This window comes from Nestor notabilis, unplaced genomic scaffold (assembly GCF_000696875.1).
Source record: "Nestor notabilis isolate BGI_N333 unplaced genomic scaffold, ASM69687v1 scaffold4394, whole genome shotgun sequence".
Taxonomy (NCBI): domain Eukaryota; kingdom Metazoa; phylum Chordata; class Aves; order Psittaciformes; family Psittacidae; genus Nestor; species Nestor notabilis.
The window spans coordinates 4,531-26,870 of NW_009926706.1; the positions used below are offsets into that span (position 1 = coordinate 4,531).

Below are 22,340 nucleotides of genomic sequence, written 5' to 3' on the forward strand. Positions count from 1 at the left end.
CCTGGGATTGAAGCCCTAGAGCTTGGGTTTAGTGACACAGTAGAAGAAGCCATTCTCAGGTTGTATCATCTCCCCTTGGATGAGGTCCAGAGCAGCATTTAGTTTGGTTATTCTATTTTAATGTGCAAAAAGATGGCAAAAAAACCCAAATAAAAAGACATGTATTAAACATACACACACAATTATTTCATCTCCTTGTTGTACTTTTGCTTTTTCTCCTACTGGTGGCTCTAGGAAAGGGCGCTAAGAACTGGGATGTACTGTGAAGGGCATGGTTCCTGTTAGATCCCAAACCCAGTGTTACCTTGTCAGTGGAGTGCCTCGACTTTATGGCTTAACACACTGCTGTGGACAGGTTATTGTGTCTCGTGGTTTCATGGTTCCTCATGCATGGTCCCTGGTCACGGCATGCCATCATGCATTGAACGAGCACTTTTGGGGGGGGAATCAACCTGAGCTGGCCCCAGGCTGAAGGTACCCGATGACCCCATCTCCCAAACCAAGTAAAGCCCATGGAGAAAGTAGAATGTAGCTAAGGAAGAGCAAAGAAACGATGAGAACTGAAGGGCCTGGGTTAAATGGGGCTTTGCTGCTTTGTTCTGCCTCTTTTTTTGTTCTACTTGTTTTAACTTTTTCCTCTTTTTTTTTTTGTGTGTTTTATGGTGGGTTTTTTTTTGCTGCTTCACTAAATGCAAACCTAGTTTTGCAGGAACAAACCCTTGAACATTGTGACTTTGGGGGTTTCTTTCCAGAAGAAGAAGAATCAACAAAACCGGGAAATCAAATCCATTTAGGGGCTGCTTTGGACAAATACAGGAATCCCAGCAGCAGGTTTTGGTTCTGGGGGGAGTGTGTGTGTGGTTTAGTTTGCTTGTTTGTCCTAAGTTGCATTGACTGATGTGGAACATGCAGTATCCACCTGCCCAAACGATAGAAAATCCTTTGTTAATCCTTGATTTTGGGGGTGTTTAACTGGTTGGTTGCAAAGGGTCCCTTCAAGAGGTGGGAGCTCACTGCTTTAGATGCAACGCTGTCACACAGGAAGCAGACTATGTTTGGTATAAGATCTTCAGGTAAGTGTCTCCACAGCTCTTCTGTAGTGATACATCTCAGGAAGTCTGTAAACAACCTTTTTGCTTGCAAAGAGTTGGAACTGTACAATCCTACTGTCTCAACACTTGGATTCCCTGACGTCTTTCGGCCTCTTGGCTCTTTCCCGTCTTCCCTCCTCCGCCTGTTGCTGCTTCTCCTTCTCGGGTTTGGTTACGCTGTCATACGACGGGAGGGATGCGGTCGATGGGGTGCCTTCCTTCTTCTCCCTGTTTGCTGCCCCGTTTTCCAGCTTTGTGGACACAGGCCTTCGGCTGATGAAGCCCCGTCGTGCTAAGCGAGCCCTGTAAGCCCTCTGGATAACCACTGCTGAAACCTCTTCCTGCTTCCGCCGCAGCGTGGTTGTGATGGGCTCATAAGACACTTTGGAAGGGTTGGATGCCACAAATCTTTCCTCCATCTGTTGTCTGAGTATATCCAGCTCCCCACTGTCCCCCAGGACACGTTTAGTGAAGGCAAACAGGATGTCTAAACAGTGGATCCTGTCCCCACTTACCATAGGCAGGTCCATGGCAATGAGTTCAATGGTGTTGGGTTTTGGGACGCGGAGAGGATGTTCCAAAGCATCAGCAAAGTCTGCGAGCTTGCTGTACTCTATGAACTGGGTGGCATCAGGGTCGAACTTCTCCCAGATCTCATAGAAGGTCTCAAAGTCATCCTCACTTAGTGGATCTGCACTCTCTTCTGTGGCCACGCTGAAGTTCTCCAGGATGATGGCAATGTACATGTTGACCACAATCAGGAAGGAGATGATGATATAACTCACAAAGAAAAATATCCCCACGGAAGGGTTCCCACAATCCCCTTTAAAACCACTCCCGGGGTGCTCCTTGTCCAGGTCGCAGTCAGGAGGCCGGTTGAGGATGGGCAGCAGGAGGCCATCCCAGCCAGCGGATGTGGTGATCTGGAACAAGCAGATCATGCTGTTGCCAAAGGTCTCAAAGTTGAACATATCATCTATGCCAGCCTCATGCTTGACGTAGGCAAAGTTTGACATGCCAAAGATGGAGAAGATGAACATGACCAAGAAGAGTAAGAGGCCAATGTTGAACAAGGCAGGCAAGGACATCATTAAGGCAAAAAGCAAGGTGCGGATTCCTTTGGCTCCTTTGATCAAGCGCAGGATACGTCCAATGCGAGCCAGTCGGATGACTCGGAAGAGAGTGGGTGACACGAAGTACTTCTCAATGATCTCAGCCAGGAACATTCCTAAAGCAGAAGAGAAGGAACAAGTGTGACAATGGAAACATGAGTCTGCTGCTGCTTCTGAGCCTAGCCGAGGGGTTGGGCACCCACACCACCTTGGTCACCTTTTCAAAGGCTTCCCTTTGGGCATCTTCGCGTCTTAGCTAGATGCTCTGGGTGCCTAAATATTCTAAATGGAGGGGGAGAGAGGTTCAGCTGCAGCTTATTATATATCCTTATCTGGGTTCATCCCACCTAGATAAGGATGGATGAGCTGCTGCTTGGAGATACCAAAGCTCTCAGAGCCCAACTCTGCCATGGGAGTCAGGCTGTGGACTCTGATTTGGAAGGGGCTAAGAATGTGTAAGGTGAATGACTTCAAGCAGTCTCAGCCCGGGCAGAGCTGTGTGCAACCAAGTTTTGTGAGGGACCTTCTTTGTGTCTGTGAGGTTATGCCTATTTTAACCAGCCACTAAAAACACCCCAAACCCATTGGAGGCAACTGGTTGCTTCAACATTCAACCAAACTGAAACCAGAAGAGCAAGGTAGGAAGCGCTGCAATGCAGACAGGGAGAGGACTTGCCAACTGGTTTACTCCACACAACTGGAACTGAAAACCAGAACAGAGGGAGGAGGGTGCATTAGTCAGGGCTCAAAGCTGCCAGATTCTGCCCCAAGTCTCTTCCCAAGGCTAAAAAGAGAACCTTGAAGGTGATATGGAGGGACTTCTAAGGCAAGACCGTGCTCTACTCTGCAAACACCAAGCCAGCCTAGCACTGAGAGACCTCCAATTGGTGTCACACTTACCCACGATGGACAGAATCACAACCACGAAGTCAAAAATGTTCCACCCGATGGTGAAATAATAGTGCCGCAAAGCGAACATCTTCAGCACACACTCACAGGTGAAGAAGATGACAAACACCAGGTTGATCCAGTAAAGGATGTCCTCCATCTGCTTGCTTTGTGTGTCTGTCTCCACCATCATGGTGACCATGTTGAGGCAAATGAGCATCATGATGACTATATCAAATGCTTGCTGAGTAACAAAGTCAAAGACAGCTCCCTGAATACGGTTCTGTGCAACAGGGGAGAAGCAAGGAACCACATGAGACTGAACCATCCGTATTTAAGGTGGAAACAAGGATAAGGACATGGAGTCTGCAGCATCTTATGAAGCTTTCAATGCAAACTCTAACCACAATTCAACCTGCTTATGCGAAAGGCAGGAAAATCCCCTTATTTACACCCCAAGCATGCTACCACAACCCAATTAATCCTCCTCTCTGTTGGGACCAAAGGCAGGGTGATATACTTCCATCCACCACTGCAGAAAGCAGCCAGCTCTACCTTGCAGTGCTGAGTGACTGCAGGGTACCTGAACTAGATTTCAGCTACCTCTTTTGCAGCAGGATGCCTTGTCCACAGCAGGGTCTAAGGGACTCACCCAGTAGCACATGCAAAGAAATGTGCTTAGGTCTTAATGAATGCAACGCACAAGGCTATCTAGTTGTGCAAGTTCCCTTCCACTAATGCCAAGAGGCCTCCTCCTCTACAATCTCCTACTCCACAGCCTCTCAGCCAGTCAGGGTTTGCAGATGGAGTCAAGTGCACTGATTACCATCAACCTCAGCTGCAGCATTTGAACCTTTCCCAGATGATACCTGAATTATAATGACAAGAAATGGTGACGTGGAGTCCAGCATGAGACAGAACAAAAGATGCTTTTGGAGCCAAAGCTCCTTTGAAAGTCTATTCCTTCAGTTCCCTTTCTAACATACTCACCAGAGGTCGAGGAATAGGTTTTTGAGGCTTCTTTGAGCCCAGTTTTTTCATGGCATTATAATACTTCTTCTGCTCTTCCGTCATGAAAATATCTTGACCTCCAAAGTAAAGGGGCAAAAGGAAAGCTGGTTACAATCAGCTCCTGAACCAGAAGGGAAAGGAGTACCATCCTAGCTAAGTCTTGAGGATCCCTGCCATATGGGAAGTTGGTGGCACCTATTTCAGACTGAACTAATGTATGCTAATACCCAAGGTGCACAGTGTTTTCCTTTATGGAAAACAGAGGATTTTAACCTACAAAGACCTTGGCTATTGAACAACATCCCACCCCATCCCCTCTACCTCACTTGGGATGAACAGGGAGCAGTGTCAGGCCTTTTAGCAGGTACTGCATACCTGCAAATCCTCGGCTTGACTTACAGCAAAGAGAAGCAGTAAATGCAAGAGAGACAGAGGAAACATCCGACCTCCACTCTGAATACTTCAGTCAAGGCAAAAAACCCACCCCAGAAATGCATAAAGATGTAGTCTAGGGAGTTCTACATGAGGCTTTGGGCTGCCTCTTCTGCTCCCTGAGCCTGTTCAACCAGTCTTGCTGGGGCTGGGTAGGGAGCGATGCACCAAGTCATAGTGGTTCTGCAGACCACAGCTCTAGGAGGGGAGTTTTGTGCCCCAAATTCATCAGCCTGAAGACCCAGCATCCCAGTTCCCCCATTGAGCAGCACACACAGATCACTTATCTTTTTCTTTTGTTGATTGAAGTTGTCAATGATGACACCAATGAACAAGTTGAGGGTGAAAAAGGAGCCAAAGATAATGAAGATAACAAAATAGATGTACATGTAAATGTTGTCCTCATACTTGGGTTGCTCTTCTTGCTGAAGAGGAGATGAGAAGTAAAATAAGTGACATTTTAAAGACATCCTAACAAGTAGAGTCAAAAGTATTGGTTCCAGGAATTCCCATGTAAAGGCAGTCATGCTTTGTAAAGCTGGAGTTACATGTAGAAAACCACATCCTCACACTGCTTAAACTGACTTTCACTGTCAGTGGGGTCAGTGCCCACAGAACATACAGAGATTTGCAAGCCACAAAGGATTTTAATGACAAGCTGAAGACCTCATCCTTTCTTCTAAAGAGGGATGGGTAAGAACATCAGCTGAGCAAGAAGAGAAGAATGGGTTTCTACACTGTCCTGACACACTTGTTTCCAGTCCTACATTGAAATCCATTTCATAATCTTTTCATATAAAACCAAAAGAAGGGGGATAAAAAGAACTCATAAAGCAAAAAGGAACTAATGGCTAATTAGCTAATTCCAGCATGCAGGAACAGGAAAAGTGCCTGAAAGAAGAGCTCCAACCCAGACATCGTTTCAAAACTGGATTCAAACCAACACTTGGGCTCCCATGTAGATGCAAAGGTTCACAGAGGACCTTCTGGCTAACCCCTCTCCATAAACAGGTAACATCTCTGTATTCCTTTCCTCACAGCAGTTCTACTCCAGCAGTTTCCCTCCTCCTGGAGCAGCCAGAATTACCTTGGTCTTTTCAGGACCTTCTTGAGCATCCTCTAGCTTCTCACACTAACACAGCCAATGAAACCACCACAGCATTAAACACAGAACATAAGCACAGATCTACCACTTTTACTCTTGATTTTACCAAATTTAAACATTGGGAGGCAAGTTTGCGCTCATGTACTTTACCTTTCTGGAATCTACTGCTGCATACATGATGTCCATCCAGCCCTTGAAAGTAGCCTAGCAAAGAAAACACACCTTCTCTTAGACAGAACTCACCCCAAGGGAAAGAACATTGCATTGAACATCAGTATTACTTCAGTTACTCTCTGATTCTATGATAAATGACTCTAAACAGGTTTATTGTTGTCTCATGGAAGCTTTGGCGGACTCTTGAAGAGTCAGGGCCACTTCCTGTGCTGGGCAATCCATAGTAACCACAGGGCTGAGAGATCAACAGCAAACCCAGCCCCAAGTGGGATAAGTGGAATGCTGTACTGCAATGGAAGAAGCCAAAATGCACTCGTAGCAGCTTGTATTTCCCAGGGAGATGGTGAAAGCCAAACTTACCACTTGGAGAAGAGCCAGATATCCTGCGCCAACGTTGTCAAAGTTGATTTTGACGTTCTTCCATCGGATCTCGGTGGAGTTGGGTGGCATCAGCGCCTCACAGTCTGTCTTGTTGTTAACAATATCTATTTCAAAGCGCTCCTCAGCTGTTTCATTAAAGCAGTAATGATACTTCCCAGCAAACAGGTTAACCCCCATAATGCTGAAAATCAGCCAGAAGATAAGGCAGACCAACAACACATTCATAATGGAAGGGATAGCGCCAACCAAGGCGTTGACAACCACCTGTGTTGGAAGGGGTGGGAAAGAGGTTCAGTATAAAACACAAGGCAGGAGACAGCAAAGCATCAGTACAGCTCTTTTTGAGGGGGGGGAATAGGAGGGAAGGCCACTGGCAGAGCCGTGGCGTTGACTCCACGCAGAAGTTGGCAGTGAACTTATTCACTGTAAAAGGAATTCAGCTTAAAAGCCACCTCCTGAAGCTCTGTTTTGGCAAGAAAACAGGCCAGTTTCTCACATTCACTGTGGTCTGAGGCTGGGTTCTTTAGCGAAATAATAGTTCTTTGCAATAGTTCCAGTTGCCAAAGGAAGGGGGGGCTTTATACATGAGGCTCAGACTCTCTTCTTAGCACCAAACAGGCTCCTAAGCTACAATTTACTCAGAGTCAAGCTGGAGGCCACTTCTGCTCCTGGATTTCTCAGCCAGTGGCCCTGCCGGCCATTCCCCACTTGCAAACAAGGCTGTCAGCACTTCGAAGCCTGCCTCCTGCTCCCACCGAGGCCACCAGCAACCTGCAGGGCACCGGTGGGGACAGGACCAAGCCCGGTGTTGCTCTGTTAAGACTAAGCGTGAGTTGCTGTAAACATCAAGATCATATCTGTGACTAAGCAAGGCCAATGATGGTGTCTCAGGCAGACAGCTGAGCATGCAGCTATGCAGGCTCAAGAGGACAGAAAAGCCATGTTCCTTCCTCCAAAACGCAGAGAATGGGTTTTGTCAGAGCTCAGATCTTCCATTTGAGCCTTCCATAGTTTGGGAGCACCATGTCCCTGAGCATCTCTGGCCAACACATGACCAAACGTAGGCTTTTGACAGAGTCAGGTCAGCAGGGTGTTAAATCTTTGATTATGATCTCCTGATGCAGATCCCTTTAATAGACAAACAGAATCCAAACTGGTTTCACCCCTTTGTCTTAGTTTTGAAAGGCTGCTCCATCCCCTGGTGATCTCGGAGTCCACAACTGGTCCTGGTCACTACCAAGTGTCCCCTTCTCCTCCTCCAACATCTCTTTGCTGGATGCAACCACCAAACACAAGCTCAGCTCTGCAGCAAGCACCCATCCTTCACCACAGCCACATGGTTTAGTGGGGTGAAGGTTGGACTTGATGATCTTAAAGGTCTTTTCCAACCTCGTTATTCCAAGATTGTAGGGATGAAACTTGAAGACAACCATGCTCTAGACAGTGGCATTACAACCACTGCTAAATGATGGGATGAATTCAGGGTTCAGAGCCAGGTTGGACACAGGGGCTTGGAGTTCCTGGTCTAGTGGAAGGTGTCCCTGCCTGTGAGGGGGTGGAACTAGATGATCTCTAAGGTCTCTTCCAACCCAAAGCAGTCTATGGTTCTATGATCACTGTATACCCCATGAAGTGTAAAGAGCCAAGCCCTCCACACAGGCTCCGTACAGAATGCCTTTGCTTTTACCCTCCCTTCAAGCAAATAGGATGCTCTGCTGAAAAACCAACCCAACAGCAGTGTGCCTTTTTAGTTTAAGATCCTTACAGATACCCATACGCTGCTTTATTCCACTCATCATGGGAAGCAAAAACCTGACATATCCTCCCAAAATCTGGTCACTTGGAGCACATTGAATTTATCCAGCATAGAACAGAGAGAAGGAACATGGCTTTTGTGTGCAGAGTGACAAAAACACATGCATGTTTCATAGCATTACTGTCAAACTTCCTGAATCATTTCAGAGCAGAGCAAGCTCTTGGGAATGCAGATTACTATGGAGTAGAGAAAAGCAAAGAACTATCGCTGTTGCCTTTGCAAAGGCATTTCAAATCTCTGTTCTCTAACTCAGAATTGTACTAGTTGCATGGGGCAGCATCACTTCAAGTCAAAACAAAGGGAGAAGAACTGGGTTTAGGTAACTACCAGGGCTGCAGTTGCAGCTGCCTATCAATTTGGGTGAAATCCCCCACTTGAAGCATGAAAATTCCCTTCTCTGGCACGGCTTAGAAGTAGCTTTTAATCGCTACAGGTTTAGTGCTGGGCCTTTTCCTTTGTGATCATACTCGTAGGTGGGACCTGAACCCAGCCGAGCAACAGCTCTGGCTTTGCATCCATGGGCCTGCATTAGTGAACAGAGTTTAGAATGAAGCTAACTGACACAAAGAAATAAGAGCAGGGTAACATTAGGGAAGAGAGAACCCTCTTTGGATTTGTTCTATCATTTATTCCTATTGCTTCCTATGGGATTGGAGGTTTCCTGCTTAGCTCCTTGCCTTTCTCGCACTGTATTTCATGCTACAGCAGATTCAAAGGACATCAGAAGGATCCAGGTGGAACTGCTCCTGAGGTAAAATTGTGACTGCTATTCCCTTCCCTTTTCTTTCAATACCTCATTTTCTCTCTTCTATACCTCTCATTGGGAGCTAACTGGGATTTAGCACAAAAGAACCTACATTATTGTCCTAAGAGGAGTGGGAAACCCATTAATACATCGTAAGCCTTTGCTTTTTGCATGTTCTTCTAGCTGATTTCAACCCCAAATGGGAAAAGAAGGCACCAAAATAGAGACTAACAGTGGCAAAGCAGTGAGACACTGCAGTGGTTTCCAATCCCGAATTGCTATCTACCAATTTGAGGAAAGCTGGTTAAGTTCAATGCTTTGCTTGTGCTTTGGTGCTAGTTCCACAGTGACAGGACAAGGGGACCATAAAGCATGGTAAGAGGGAGAGAGTGGAAGGGAAAAGCTTCACTATCAGACAAGGCTTCCAGTCGCCACCAGACTGGACCGAGAACAACAAGGTGCAACAAGAGGAATTCAACCAAAGCCTTTTTTCAATGAGCTGAGCTCCCAGCAGTCCCTTCCTGAAGGCCTGAGTGATCCAAGGAAGGAAGGAAGCAGCCTTTTACCCCCTTGCAGGCAGATTGCCCTTTTAAAACCCCCTCAGATATGGTCTTTGAATCCAATTCCACCAGCGGCCAACACGGTGAGGGGCTGGAGACACTGAGGTGGTTCCAATTCTGCTTCTTTGCACCTGGTGATTCTCCCTAGATAGAAGAAGTTACAGCTCAGAAGCCCCCTCAGATGCTAGAGGTAAAAGCCAGGCTAAATGAGAACAGCCAAGTGTTAACATCATCTACAAATGGCATGTGGTTTGGGCCAGTATCGAATGTAATGAGGCAGCTTAATGCATCTCCCTTTCTTAAAAGGGGAGGGTGCAGCGGTGGGCAGGGTGAGGGGACATCCACGGTGGGTGATCGAGTCAGCAGCTGCATCATGATTCTCTTTGGAATTTGGGGCTTTTTCCACCAGTTTTGATCAGTTCTAGCATGCTTAAAAAAGAAACGCTCCACAGGCATGCAGAAGGATCAGCTGCTAATGGCATCTTACCCTCATCCCCTCAAATCGGGACAACGCTCTTAAAGGCCTCAAAGCTCTTAGTGTCCTAAGGGACTTTATGGCACCTAGTTCCGAGTAGCCCAGGGCATTAGCTATAAGGCTGACTAAAGAGACCTACACAGAAAATAGAAACAAAGGAAAAAAAAAAAAAAAGAAAAGAAAAGAGAAAAAAAAAGAAAGAAAATAAAGAAAGAAAAAGGGAAACAAAACACAAAAGGTTCCAGACTGTTAGAATGAGTCCCCTAGCACTGCTTGCCCCAGAATAAATCCCGAAGACATGCCACCAGCTGCCTACTTCACTTGACTGAAAGGACCTGGAAGGAAATAATGCGGTTGAGAAAGGCATAAGAAAAGAACAGAGAGGGGAAAGATAAGTGAGAGGCAGAGACACACAGACGGAGAAGGGGTCTGTCGGAAGGAAGAGCCCAAACGATGACAAAAACCTTACCCTCGCCCTTTACTGTCTGCAGGATCCCAGCGGCTCCCATTAAACTTAAGCCAGACAAATGTTAAAGGTACCTATGAGAAAGAATACAGATAAATACACACACTGCACAAACTGCCCTCAACTCGCATAGCAAAGCCACCGTGTTCACGCTGAGTGGTGCCGCTCCATCCGTGGCCATGGCCTTCAGAGCCGGGACTCGTGAGAAACCTCAACACTGAGTGATGGGCAGCTCATTCCAACCAGTACTGCCTGGAAGCCCAAGGATGGGCTCTGGATTCTCTGCCTGTAACACACAGCAACTGCCGTGCACTTGCTGGAAGGTGCAGTGCTCTTTGCGAGCACCTCGGGGCAGGATGAGGATGGGGAAAAGCCCATGTTAAAGATGGGCAAAATGAGGTGTGCAGCGACGACGGGCTTGCTCAGGCTCGTACACTAAAACCACAACACAGCTGGGGACAGCCTCTTGGATCCAGTTTTCAGCCACAAAGACAACCCATTTTCTTTAGCAGCCTGGGATCAGCTTCAGGCTCTTATGAATTACCCAACAGCCTTTAACCAGGGGCCTGCAGGACTAAGCCCTGTTGTACCAAAAGCCTGGAAGCTTGAAACCATCTACTTCTTGCCCTGGCATGTGTGTTCCATTCCCCATTCCCCACGTGAGCCAACTGTTTAGACTAGATCAGCCATTACTTGGCCATATGGAAATAGTATCTACAGGCACCATTTCAGCAGCAGCCCACTATCTTCCATCACGTTACAGACACAGATAAGAAACAGATATGTCAACCTTTGTTTAAGGGAAAAAAAATAAAGACATCAATATACAGCAACAAATAATGGAAAAACATAAGACCTCCTCCTGCAAAAGGTGGGGTTTAGCTTAATTCTCAGAATAGATAGTTCCTACTTACCATCCTTTTCTATAAAAAGGGATATTAAGATACTAATGTGAAATGAATTACATGGGTAATTCTTATTCCACACATAGTCCAGGACCAGATTTCAAATGCATAAATATGTGGGAAAAGGTGGAGATTTCACCTTATTTTCCTGGTGGTGCACCAGACTTTTTCTGTCTTCACAACTGCCTCTAAATAAGTGGCCAAAACCTATGGCAACTTATGGCAATGGGGCTCCTGGTTTTGCCATGTGGGTTTAAAATGACACTGATTAAAGCCAGGGCTGTCCCAAAGGTTTACAACAAAGCCTTTGGGAAGCAAAATCAGGCTAGTCAGGAAGGGACCGAGCCCACAGCAACACCAGGATGTTAAAGTCCTGGTCCCAGCTTTCAAAATACAGAGGAATGGGCTATAAGGTCCATACAGAGAGAAATGCAGTGATTTACCCTGTACATATAATACAGGGTCCAGGCTTCACTGAATCCTCATTTTTAGAGCTTCTTCCCCTTGGGATAATGCCCCGCTCCCAAGTAGGAAACGAACACAAGGGCAGTGAAGTGACTAAAGGCCATTTGAGCTTTCATGGGGTCTTTGCAGTATTATTCTCTGGGGACACTCTGACAGGAGACACAGCAGGCACCGATGGCAGACAAAAGGAATTCCAGATTGACTGAAAAGCAGAAGCCTTCATTATTACCCAGCAAAAGACTTTGTCTTCACAAATAGACCCAGCAAGCTTTGGGAACCAGAGGAGGAGAGTTATTTGACAATGCTAGCAAACCTGAAAAATAACATTCAAGAGGGTTGTTATGATGCAAAGGCTTATTGGCTATTAGTCACGGCTGCCACCCTGCCTTCACTTGAACCCCAGCCGCAGCACGTTAGCAAAGTGGTTATAAAGTGTGATTTAACAGGTACAGACACATGTGTTCTCTCCCTGTAAGTGTACTACCTGCCTGGGAAGTTCCTTATCTTTACTCCAGATACTTGGGAAGGAAATGAAACTGCACTTTGTTCCCAGCAGCTGGAATTGGACTCACAACACGGAGCACAAGGGCTGTGAATGCTGCTTTTGTGCTCAGCTGCTGGTTGTCATTTAATACAGTGCAGAAGAGGTGGTATCTCACATTAGTCCCCATGTTAGCACTTGTGCTTCATCTTAAGGCAGTGAAAGAGATAGAAGGTTATTTTCAGCAAGGAAGAGTTACTACTTCAAGACGTGTGTTAAGGGAGCAGAGAGAACTAGGAAGAAAAAGGGATAAATGCAATTTTCCATAGGAAATGCAGATACTTCTGCCCTGGAATTCCAAGCACAGCTCCTCCACCTACTCCCAAATATTCCCAGAGGGATAATGTCACTGAACAGCAACTTGGCATAACTGAATTATATTCAAAAGGTTTCAAAGGAGAAGCTTGGAAGACAAATGTCAATGGTTTTCTACTTGTTCTTGGGGCATTCACTAAGGGCACTGATGCACAACTGGATGCGACGGAACATTTTCAAGTCATCCAAGTATTTGGGAGCCTGAAATTCCTTGTTTTGCAATTCTTTGGACTTTGAGTCCTACCAAATTCCACCATTTTCTGCTGCTGACAGCATAAATTCCACTCATTTTAAATGCCCTCACTGTGCTTCAACGCTCCGTGCTCGATGTTCAGAACAACAGACCTTGGTAGGTGGTGGGATGGGAAGATTTTTGCCTGCCCCATCATTCCCCCATCCTTAACAACACAAGCAAATGACTACAGGAAGAGGGTGGCACCAAGGAATACCAGGTCTGACCAAGCTCTTCCGCTGTTAACACCTTCCAGTAGCTCAACATGTGGTCAGGCCTCTCTGAAAGAGTAAAACAGCACAAGAGCCAAGGGCTGGAAAACCCTTCTTTGCCCCTGCAGGGCAGGAATTCCACACTTGTAATACTCAAAGGACTCAAAGGGGCTTGGAAACTCAAGAGGTATCTGGGATTGAATCCATATGAAATATCTGGTTCAGTTAGGGCATTCCTCAGGAGAAAACATTACCCCAGCATCCTGCTAACTAATTCCAAGCAGAAAGAAAGGAGAAGGAGAGGATACATACAGCCACAATGAGGAAATCCAGCCAGCACCAGGCGTTGGTGAAGAACTTGACAAATCCATAAGCACACCACTTCAGCAACATCTCTAGGATGAAGATGTAAGTGAAGACTTTGTCTGCGTATTCCAGGATGGTCCGGATGGTTTTCCTCTGTTCTATGTAAATATCCTCAAAAGCCTGGGAAATAACCAGGTACTCGATTCAGATCGGATTTATTCCATAGATGTTTTCCAGCAGCTTATTCAAACAGCCCCGAGATAAGCAGCAGAATTACATCTTTACACAGTGCACCTTATCTAGTACCTGCCACACTACTCAGTAGTTGTCAAACCAGAATGAACCACCCCAAGAATGAAGTCCTGACTAAATGACACAAGAAGAACTCTGCCTTTAGGGGATGGGAGCGCAGCCTTTCTAGCTAAACCAGTTCAGCAACTGGTACCATACTGGAGCACACGAAGGCAGGCTTTCTCTGCAGCTCGGCACATCCAGAAGGGCTGAGTTTGCTGGCACTCAGACTGTTAACTTCATTAGTACATGCAGAGAAAGCCAGGCTACTGCTGTGGTGTACACATTGGTGTGGACTTTGGTCCTAAAGCTCCTAACGGGTGCTTGATGTTGGTTGTTGTATAACCCCATCTACTGAAGAGCGTGCAAACAAAAAGAGAGTGATGTTTTGGATCTATGGAAGCACCAGGTCAAGTGGTTCTGCAAAGATGGGAAAGGGAAGGAGGGGAAATCCAGTGAGACCTGAGAGATGCTGCCTTGGTCCAAACCCACCCGTTTCCATGAGCAGAACCTGTGCTGTACTCACCAGAGCACCACTGCTCAGGAGGATCATGAAGATGATGAAAGTCTCAAACCAGTTATGTTCCACAATGAGGAAACAAGTCTTCCTCAAGGTCCACCAAGACTTCCCCAGCCCCTCCTCAATATTGACCTGGCAACATTTGCAGCGCTGCGTGCACCCTGCAATGGGGACAGTGCACAAAGCAGGATGAGCCCAAGGTTGGCCAGGTAACATGGCAAGAATATAAAGTTGCCATTGTCTAGAAGCAGTTTCGATGCCAACAATATCAAACAGGCCGAGTTTCAGTTCAAACTCTTGTGTTCTTGAGGATCTGATGATTACATTCATCACTTCTGCATGTGGGCACCTGAAGTAACATCATTTTGTGAGCAGCTTAAGCCCATTCTATTTGCTGAGCTTTCCATGCACTTGACAGAAGACAAATGGAAACCTTGCTGATAACATAACCTTGAACCATTTAGGGTATCTTTGCCACAGAATACCTGTAATGGATCAGTTGCTGAAAGACATTAAGGCCAGCAACAGAAGGGGGAAGAAAAAACTGACCTGAAGCCAAATTCTTCTGCTTCCAAGTACTCACAGCATCAGTTGTACACAAGATCAATTTGCTCTACCTATAGGACATCTACATCCTCGCAACGGAACTACATATCCAAGGGCTTCTTTCTACACTCATAGTCCGCTTACCTTCTGTGAAGCAAGCATCTGGGTCCAAATACTCCTCTGGTGCCTCCACAGGGACTTCTTCCACTTCAGGCTTGATGTCAATGGTGCTACCTTCAGAGGAGCTCGTTTCATCCAGTTTCTTGAATATAAACCAAAAGCCAATCCAATCCATCATTAGTTCCCCCCAAAATATCCAATCTCATGAGGACTCAGCCATTTGTTCACCAGATTTACTGGAACAAAAGCTGCTTCCTCACTCCATCCCATTGAGATCCCAACCCAGCTTCCATCCATTTCATGTAAACATGAGTATGAAGTATTTCTACTCTACATGTTTAATAGCATTTATATTCTATATATGAAGTATATATAGAATATATATCTAATAGTATTTGTGGCTCTCCATAGAGCAACCAGCACAAGAAGCTTGTGACTTGAGTGCAAAGACAACATCATAAGATAGAACCAGAAGGTTTGTGCTGGAACTATCTAGTTCTCCCTCCCAAGATGCTTTCAGGCCCCCACACCACCACTGAGTGACTAGAATGCATTTGGAGCATCTCACCCTACCTCTTTGCTGCCATCAGGGTCTGTATCACTGCTGAAATCTTCTGTGTTGTGATTTTCAAAGTCTGATTCACCTACAGCAATAGGTACCCGGACAGTGAGATTGGGGTTATTGATGAAGGACATGTGATCTTCATCTATTATGTACTTCTCCACACTGCTCCCAATTCCACTTGTGGTGCCATTGCCATTCTTCTGATAATCAATGTCTCTGTTGATATCAGCCCCTGTGTGGTTAGCGATGCAGTTTACCTTCTTGTCATACAACTCATCCAAGGGTTTGACCTCATCTGCCTCCCTCTGCTTGAAATGAGCCTGCATGAACTCACGCACTTTTGCCTTGATCCAGGCAATGCCCTTCTTGATGCGGATAACAGAGATCTGCAGGTTGTTCATCTCCCCATCATCATCTGTTGCTGCTAAGTTGTCTGCGCTGAAGGAGCTCAGGAGCAAGGCTAAGAAGAGGTTCAGCACCTGAAAGAGAAGAGGGCGAGCTTGGCAGAGCTGACCCAGGAGCATCCAGCCACCCAAGTCCTGCTGATGTTAAGAAGGAAATGGGCCAAACTAGGTGTTGAGTGATAGCTCTACATCCTTGCCCACATCTAGTGATAGTTCCCTTGGCGAGACAAATCCTCCCCGAGCCAGCTCACAACACTGCTTTGGAGCCATGCAACTGTTCACACTACTTCATCCTTGCTTCCATCTTCCTCCATAGGCTTTTCTTCCTAGGATTTCAGACCAGAAGGAAGCAGCATGATCTAAGTCTAACCTCCCACACACCAGGCCGTGCAGTTTCACCAGCCCATCCCTGCGCACAACTACACCTCATGACTGAGCTGGTGGGCAGATTCTAGAAGGAACTTCCAGCCCCATTTGAACACTTCAGGATCTTCCCCTGTGTCCCAAATTATTGCCATTTGAAAAGGCAGGTTTGGCTTCTTTTAAGCTTCTTTTATGCCCTCAGGGTCTGTCTCCTGTAACTGAGGGGTTTGTACCTCCAGCTTTTAGTGCTTGGATGCTTTATTTTTGGGCAACTGTTTAAAGTCCATCAAGCAAAACACATCCTTAACCTTGTGCTACCAAAGGCGACGGGGCTGTTCATACGTTGAAGGCCATGAAGGACCCCGAGAGAGAGAACAGCCTCCCAAATCATGACTCCTCTCTGTGCTCTCCCCATGTCCTACCCCACCCAGAGGCAACCAATAAAGCCCATCAGTAACCATTTACTGACCACTAAATTGCCGATGACCATGACCATCATGAAGACAATCAAGCACATGGCCTGTCCCGCTACTTCCATACAATCCCACATGGTCTCAATCCATTCCCCACACAACACACGGAAGACAATAAGGAAGGAGTGGAAGAAATCGTGCATGTGCCAGCGGGGTAGCTCACACTCCGGATTGATCTTGCAGACACACTCCTTGTAGCTTTTGCCAAAGAGCTGCATTCCCACCACGGCGAAGATGAACACGATGATGGCAAGCACCAAGGTCAAGTTCCCCAAGGCACCCACTGAGTTACCGATGATTTTTATCAGCATGTTCAGAGTGGGCCAAGACTTGGCCAGTTTGAAGACTCTCAGCTACAAAGAAACCCAGAAGAAACAACCAAAAAGGACATTAAGTTGAACTGCATCTGAAACAAAGAGGAAAATCAGGCAGAACTTTCTACACGGCAACCACCTCATGGTTTATGCACACGTAAGCCCACGACTATGGTTGTCCCGGCATACCCAGACCCCACAATCAAGGTTGGGTTTCATCTGCAAACAGGCTTTCTGGAGCTGGATGTAAGTGGGAGTTCTGTGCTCTTAGAACATCTGAGCTCGGTTGGGGTTCAAAAAGCTAACCTTGAGGCTTCCATTTCAAAAGCTTCCTCACTGACAGCACCAGTTTAAAGCACATAAAGGCTGTAGCTATTGAGCACTTTTATTCTACTATAACATAGAAACTAACACATTTGATCACATGAAAGAAGAGGTGCTTTCTAACATGGTCTATCTCCATTCATACTCCACACCAAGGTACTTCCCAAGTCAGCCCTCACTGCCTAAATGCAGCTCAGATCTCATGAAGAGCAGTTGCGAAGTAAGAAGAGAGCACAAAAATGACACCATTCCATCTCTGTCCTTCCCCAAACCAGGAAACAAGTGGGCTTTGCCTTTTCTTATGTAAAGAAAGCTTTCTAGTAGCTCCAAGATAGTAACATTCCAAAAGAACTGGAAGATGGAATACCAATCGGAAAGATCGCAGCACAGAAAGTCCTTCCACATCCGCTAGACCCAGTTCCATTAAACTGAGGGAGACAATAAATCCATCAAAGATGTTCCAGCCTTCTTGGAAATAATAGTAGGGATCCATGGCAATGAGCTTCAGGAACATTTCTGCTGTGAAAATTCCAGTGAAAACCTGGAATGGTGAGAAGAGACAGACAAAGAACAGACAAAGATTCATTTCTGTTCATCTCCTGATCTTCAGGCTCATTATCAGCCAATGAGCCAACTCAAACATGCAGCCCATGCAATGGAGGAGCAGTTCTTCCAGTCTAAGTGCACATTAACAAGCAACATATTCCAGGAGCAGCAGATCTGTAAGGACTCTTTTCCCATGCTAGCTTACCAGATTCCCTACGGAGAGCACACGTTCAAACTGTGGGGTCATAGGATGGTGCTCCATAGCCATGAACAACGTGTTCAGCACAATACAGATGGTGATGGCCAAGTCAACAAAAGGATCCATGACAATTAAGTTCACTATCTCCTTCAGCTTCATCCAGTACGGGTGGCATTCCCAGATCAAGAACGTGTTGGCAAACTTGTACCAGCAAGGGGGACACTTCCTTTGGGACTCTTCCAGCTCTACAGTTACAAAACAAAACAGCAACAGGGTTCAATGTTCACCTCAGAGGCTGCTGGATCTCTGGGGCACATGGATCTTGTGATCATCTTAAATGAAGGGCTATATTTAACTCAGAACCCAGCAAGGGAAAAGGGTTGAAATCAAAGTTACAGGTTCTAACCTGCCTTTGGTGCCAGCTTTTAAATATCTGGAATGAATTCTGTGCTGAATGCTGGTCTAAAAGAGGAAATACATGACACGATGCTGCAAAGGATTCCAAACAGGAATAACCTGCTTAACCACAGAAATCAAACAGGATGCTGGGTCCATTCCCTTCCCAAGTGCTTAGGAAGCACAACCAGGAGTTCCCCCCTCTAGTCCTCGACTCGCAGTGGTTCCATTCAGGCTCTCCAGCTGGAGTTTTCTCTTTTCTATGGATAGGGAAGGGACCACTGCATTCTCCTTCCCATTGGTTCTCTGGTTGCTTGGTATTTAGTTGCCTTGGAGTTGCTAAAGTTAAAAGAGAGGGACCGTAGCACTGTAGCCTGTAGGCGTTTGCGCAGGAGGGAAGCAGCAGCAGAACCTTGCTCTGTTTCTAAGTATATTTGGTTTCCCTAAAGACAGCAGAAACTTGAGCTCATCACCCTCATATGTTCAGGAACCCTTGCTCCTGCTTAACAGAGTTGGAGATCTCAGCCCCATGTGCTGTCCATTTCAGATGTGCCACCAATCCTGACGTCCCTTTCCCTGTCACCGCTCAGCTCTCAGCGTAGCTCAGATATTTCCCTCCCATGGATATAAGCAAAGGAGGGTCTCTCCAGTCCTTGGGAGATTGCAGGAGACAGAACAACTGTATCAGACATCATCTCCACGCTCATTAGTGTGAAATGAAAACTCCTTTCCTCTGTGTCAACACAATTCAGATGCAAATAAAGTCTAACAAACCCTCCTGCCTCAATAATGCCTCCAAAGAAGCAGGTTGAGTCGAAATAAATGCCTGATTATGTACTACTTAAAAGCTGGGATAGCTAAATCCTGTGGGACCGAGGGACAACCACACAGCTCCAGGGAACCCAGCAGCGTGAGGAACATCCAACTGATGGTTTCTCTGTCTTCCTACATCACACCACGAGGGGGCAATCGCTACAAACACACTGAAAACCACCAAAGGCACATCCCAAATCACACCTACCCTCCACAAGGGTGTTTGTCAACCCGGTCATTACGCTGTTGGTTCGGTCTTTCCTTCCATAGGACGCGTTCACCTGATCCATGGAGACCAAGAGAGAGCCACCAGGTTTCTTCCTGATTTCGATCTCGGTGGTACCCTGCAAAACCCACATGATGATCAATACAAACTCTTGGTCTTCCTGCTATTTTACATACTCTTGGCCTAGAAATAAGGCATGTGGCCCCTGACAGAGAAACGTGGTTGTCCTGCTGTGCTTCTCACTTCCCTGGGTGATGTACGTGGACACAGAGCCAGCAAAAGAAGTGCTAAGTACTATTTCTCTTTCACACACGCATTAATCCCACCGCATCCACGCTAGAAAGAGAATTAAATACTGCAGCAAAGCATCATATGAACATGTTACCTAGGGAAGAGAAAACCAACAGGCAGCAACTGATGCTGAACAGGCTGCTATCGGCAGTGCTTTAATTCAGGTCTCTACCTCAAGCCTTTTTTTCCCAGGGGGAGAAGGAGGTAAGTTGGCTGTTGAGTTTGAGAAGGGAAAGGGGGGAAGTTAAAGCACAGGGTGTTTAATCCAACACAGACTTTCTAATCTGTGGTCATAGAGTGAATCACAGAAGCATGGAATGGTTTTCAGTTGGAAAGGACCTTAAGATCATGCAGTTCCAACCCCCCTGCCACGGGGAGGGACGCCTCACACTAGACCATGTCACCCAAGACTCCATCCAGCCTGGCCTTCAACACTGCCAGGGATGGAGCATTCCCAGCATCCTTGGGCAACTTATGCCAGCACCTCACCACCCATATCATAGAGTGGTTTGGGTTGGAAAGGACCTTAAGATCACGCAATTCCAGCCCCCTGGATGGGCAGGGACACCTCACACTAGACCAAGGCTCTGCCCAGGTTCACGGCATAGAGGAGAAGAGGAGAGACCCCCGCGCCTGGGCTATCTACTCATCGCCCTCCTCCCAGTGCCATGGGCAGCCTTCTCTCTCTTCACCTCCGGCAGCAGGCGCCCCCCGGGCATGCTGGCGGGGGGCCCCCCGATGAGGGACACCACGCCGTTGCAGTCCACCGTGCTGTTCCTCTTCACGCTGCGCCGCAGGTTGGGGAAGATGCGGGAGGATCTGCTGCCCTGGCTGTAGCCGCTGTAGCCGCTGTAGCTGCTCCCGCGGTCCCGGCCGCGGATGGGGATGAAGAGGGAATCCCTCCTGCCTTCGCTCTCCTCCACTGTGCTGTGTTCATCATCAGCAAACTCATTCTCTGAGCCCGGGTCCCGAAATCGCCCTTTGTAGCTGAAGATGCTGCTCTTGCTGTTGTGTCGGGAGAGGAAAGGGGAGCCGGGGATGCTGAGGAGGGACTGGGAGAGACAAGAAAGAATGACAGTGAACAGTGTGGTATAAAGCACTGCAGTGCTCTCAGGTGCTGCTGAGGTGGTTTCACCCCCTCTCCAGGTCTACACAAATCATCACTGGCTGTGCTTTCCGAGTGGTTCACTCTTGGCTAACGAAGTTACCTGCTTTGATTCCCTACTCTCAGCAACCATTTGTGCCAGGCTATAAGCGTCCTCCTGATCCTCTGCAGGTTTAAGATGATGGGCAGATTCCTCTGACGTGCCCATCAGGATCTAAACTAGAACATTATCCCAACTCCAAGCAAGCACAAGTGCTAGCAAAGGAAAGGAAAACTACCTGGTTCATGATGGAAAACTTCCTTCCCAGCCTGTTATCCGGTAGCCTGAATGCTTTCCTCCTCATGCCATCCTCGGATTCAGACTTGAACACCTTCTCATTGTCACACTTCTCCTCTCCTTCTGACAGCTCCTTGTCCTTGCGTTTCTTCCTCCTGTTCCGGCGCTCCTTGGCACTCTTGGAACTGAGTTTGGAAAGCTCCGAAGAGCTCCGAGACATCCTCACCCCACCACCATCATCTTCCACAGCATCTTCAGAGACTGTCCCTGCCGAAGTGACCATAGCAGCAGCCTGAGGGTGTAGGCAAGAGATTACCATGATTAATAGTCACTTTCTGCTTTAAACCCCAGTGTGGCTTCATGCATGGAACCACAGCCTTTGGGCTGGGATTGAGGTGCTTATTCCTTCTCTTGGAAGGAAAATGCAGCCAGGACATTTATAGTCTTCTTTGGCAGCAGTAAAACCTCTCTCAGCTCCTTAAAAGCGATTGATAAGGGATCAAAGATGGACTTGTCTCGCAAAGATATTCTCACACTTAACAGTTCTAGTTCCCTTAATAGAAGGGAATACACAATAAGCTTGCATATAATCCAGGATAAAACAGAAGGAGCAGGGAAGAGAGTGCGCAATGTCAAGCCCAGTCAGCAGATGATGTGATCCCAGGGCAAGCCAGCCATGGCATTGCTGCATCTTTTCATTATACACTATTACTCTGTAATAGGAGGCAAATACACCTTAAAATAGGCACCTACACAATGAAAGCACTCACCTGTGCTTCTTCCTGCTGCTTTTTCAGTTGTTCTAACATGGCCTTAAATTCTGCCTCCTTCTGCTCTGCCTCCTCCAGCGTGGCCTGGTTCTGCTCTTCATAAGCCATAGCTACCACAGCCAGAATGAGATTAACCAGATAGAAGGATCCCACAAAGATCACCAAGACAAAGAAGATCATGTAGGTTTTTCCTGCTGCTCGTAAGGTCTGTTAGGAGAAAGGAATGGCAGAGAAGAGGAAAGGTGAAAGCAAGTTTCAGAGTGACACCGGGTATGTGAATTGATCCCAAGTTCCTTGACCTGAATCTAAGCAGTGCTGAGTATTTAACATCTCACTGCACTAACACTGCACATTCATTAGCCAGAAACACCGAAGGTGACATCCCTCTTCTTCAGGGAACATCCAGTGGCTGCAAATTGACTATGATTCAGACACACAGTGTGAAACTCAACGCTCTGACTCCTTTCAAACCAAAGCAAACAGAAGAAAAGCCATTTCAGCAAGGTCCCCAAAGCATCCTCAAGCAACCAGGAAACACTCTGCCCTCCAAAGCACCTCCTTGTGA

General features: G+C 46.8%; 1 protein-coding gene across 4 annotated transcripts in view; it reads right to left on the reverse strand.

Moving 5' to 3' along the window:
- Nucleotides 1-1,156: 1,156 nt before the first annotated feature.
- Nucleotides 1,157-22,340, reverse strand: part of LOC104405071 (sodium channel protein type 8 subunit alpha) — a 36,399-nt gene continuing 15,215 nt past the window's right edge. For 2 of the 4 annotated variants that reach the window (XM_010013667.1, XM_010013668.1), the window contains exons 9-26: nucleotides 21,776-21,982; nucleotides 21,007-21,297; nucleotides 20,316-20,675; nucleotides 19,315-19,450; nucleotides 17,904-18,142; nucleotides 17,520-17,693; nucleotides 16,511-16,867; nucleotides 15,283-15,753; nucleotides 14,734-14,851; nucleotides 14,050-14,204; nucleotides 13,239-13,412; nucleotides 9,803-9,925; nucleotides 6,174-6,458; nucleotides 5,790-5,843; nucleotides 4,822-4,959; nucleotides 4,082-4,186; nucleotides 3,104-3,374; nucleotides 1,157-2,319 (exon numbers count right to left, since the gene is read on the reverse strand). In XM_010013667.1, the coding sequence (XP_010011969.1) occupies nucleotides 1,172-2,319; nucleotides 3,104-3,374; nucleotides 4,082-4,186; nucleotides 4,822-4,959; nucleotides 5,790-5,843; nucleotides 6,174-6,458; nucleotides 9,803-9,925; nucleotides 13,239-13,412; nucleotides 14,050-14,204; nucleotides 14,734-14,851; nucleotides 15,283-15,753; nucleotides 16,511-16,867; nucleotides 17,520-17,693; nucleotides 17,904-18,142; nucleotides 19,315-19,450; nucleotides 20,316-20,675; nucleotides 21,007-21,297; nucleotides 21,776-21,982 (4,806 nt within the window). In that variant the 3' untranslated portion in view covers nucleotides 1,157-1,171. Of the gene's footprint in view, nucleotides 2,320-3,103; nucleotides 3,375-4,081; nucleotides 4,187-4,821; nucleotides 4,960-5,789; nucleotides 5,844-6,173; nucleotides 6,459-9,802; nucleotides 9,926-13,238; nucleotides 13,413-14,049; nucleotides 14,205-14,733; nucleotides 14,852-15,282; nucleotides 15,754-16,510; nucleotides 16,868-17,519; nucleotides 17,694-17,903; nucleotides 18,143-19,314; nucleotides 19,451-20,276; nucleotides 20,676-21,006; nucleotides 21,298-21,775; nucleotides 21,983-22,340 lie in introns of all 4 variants that reach the window. The other 2 variants (XM_010013666.1, XM_010013669.1) reach the window with 2 other exon arrangements.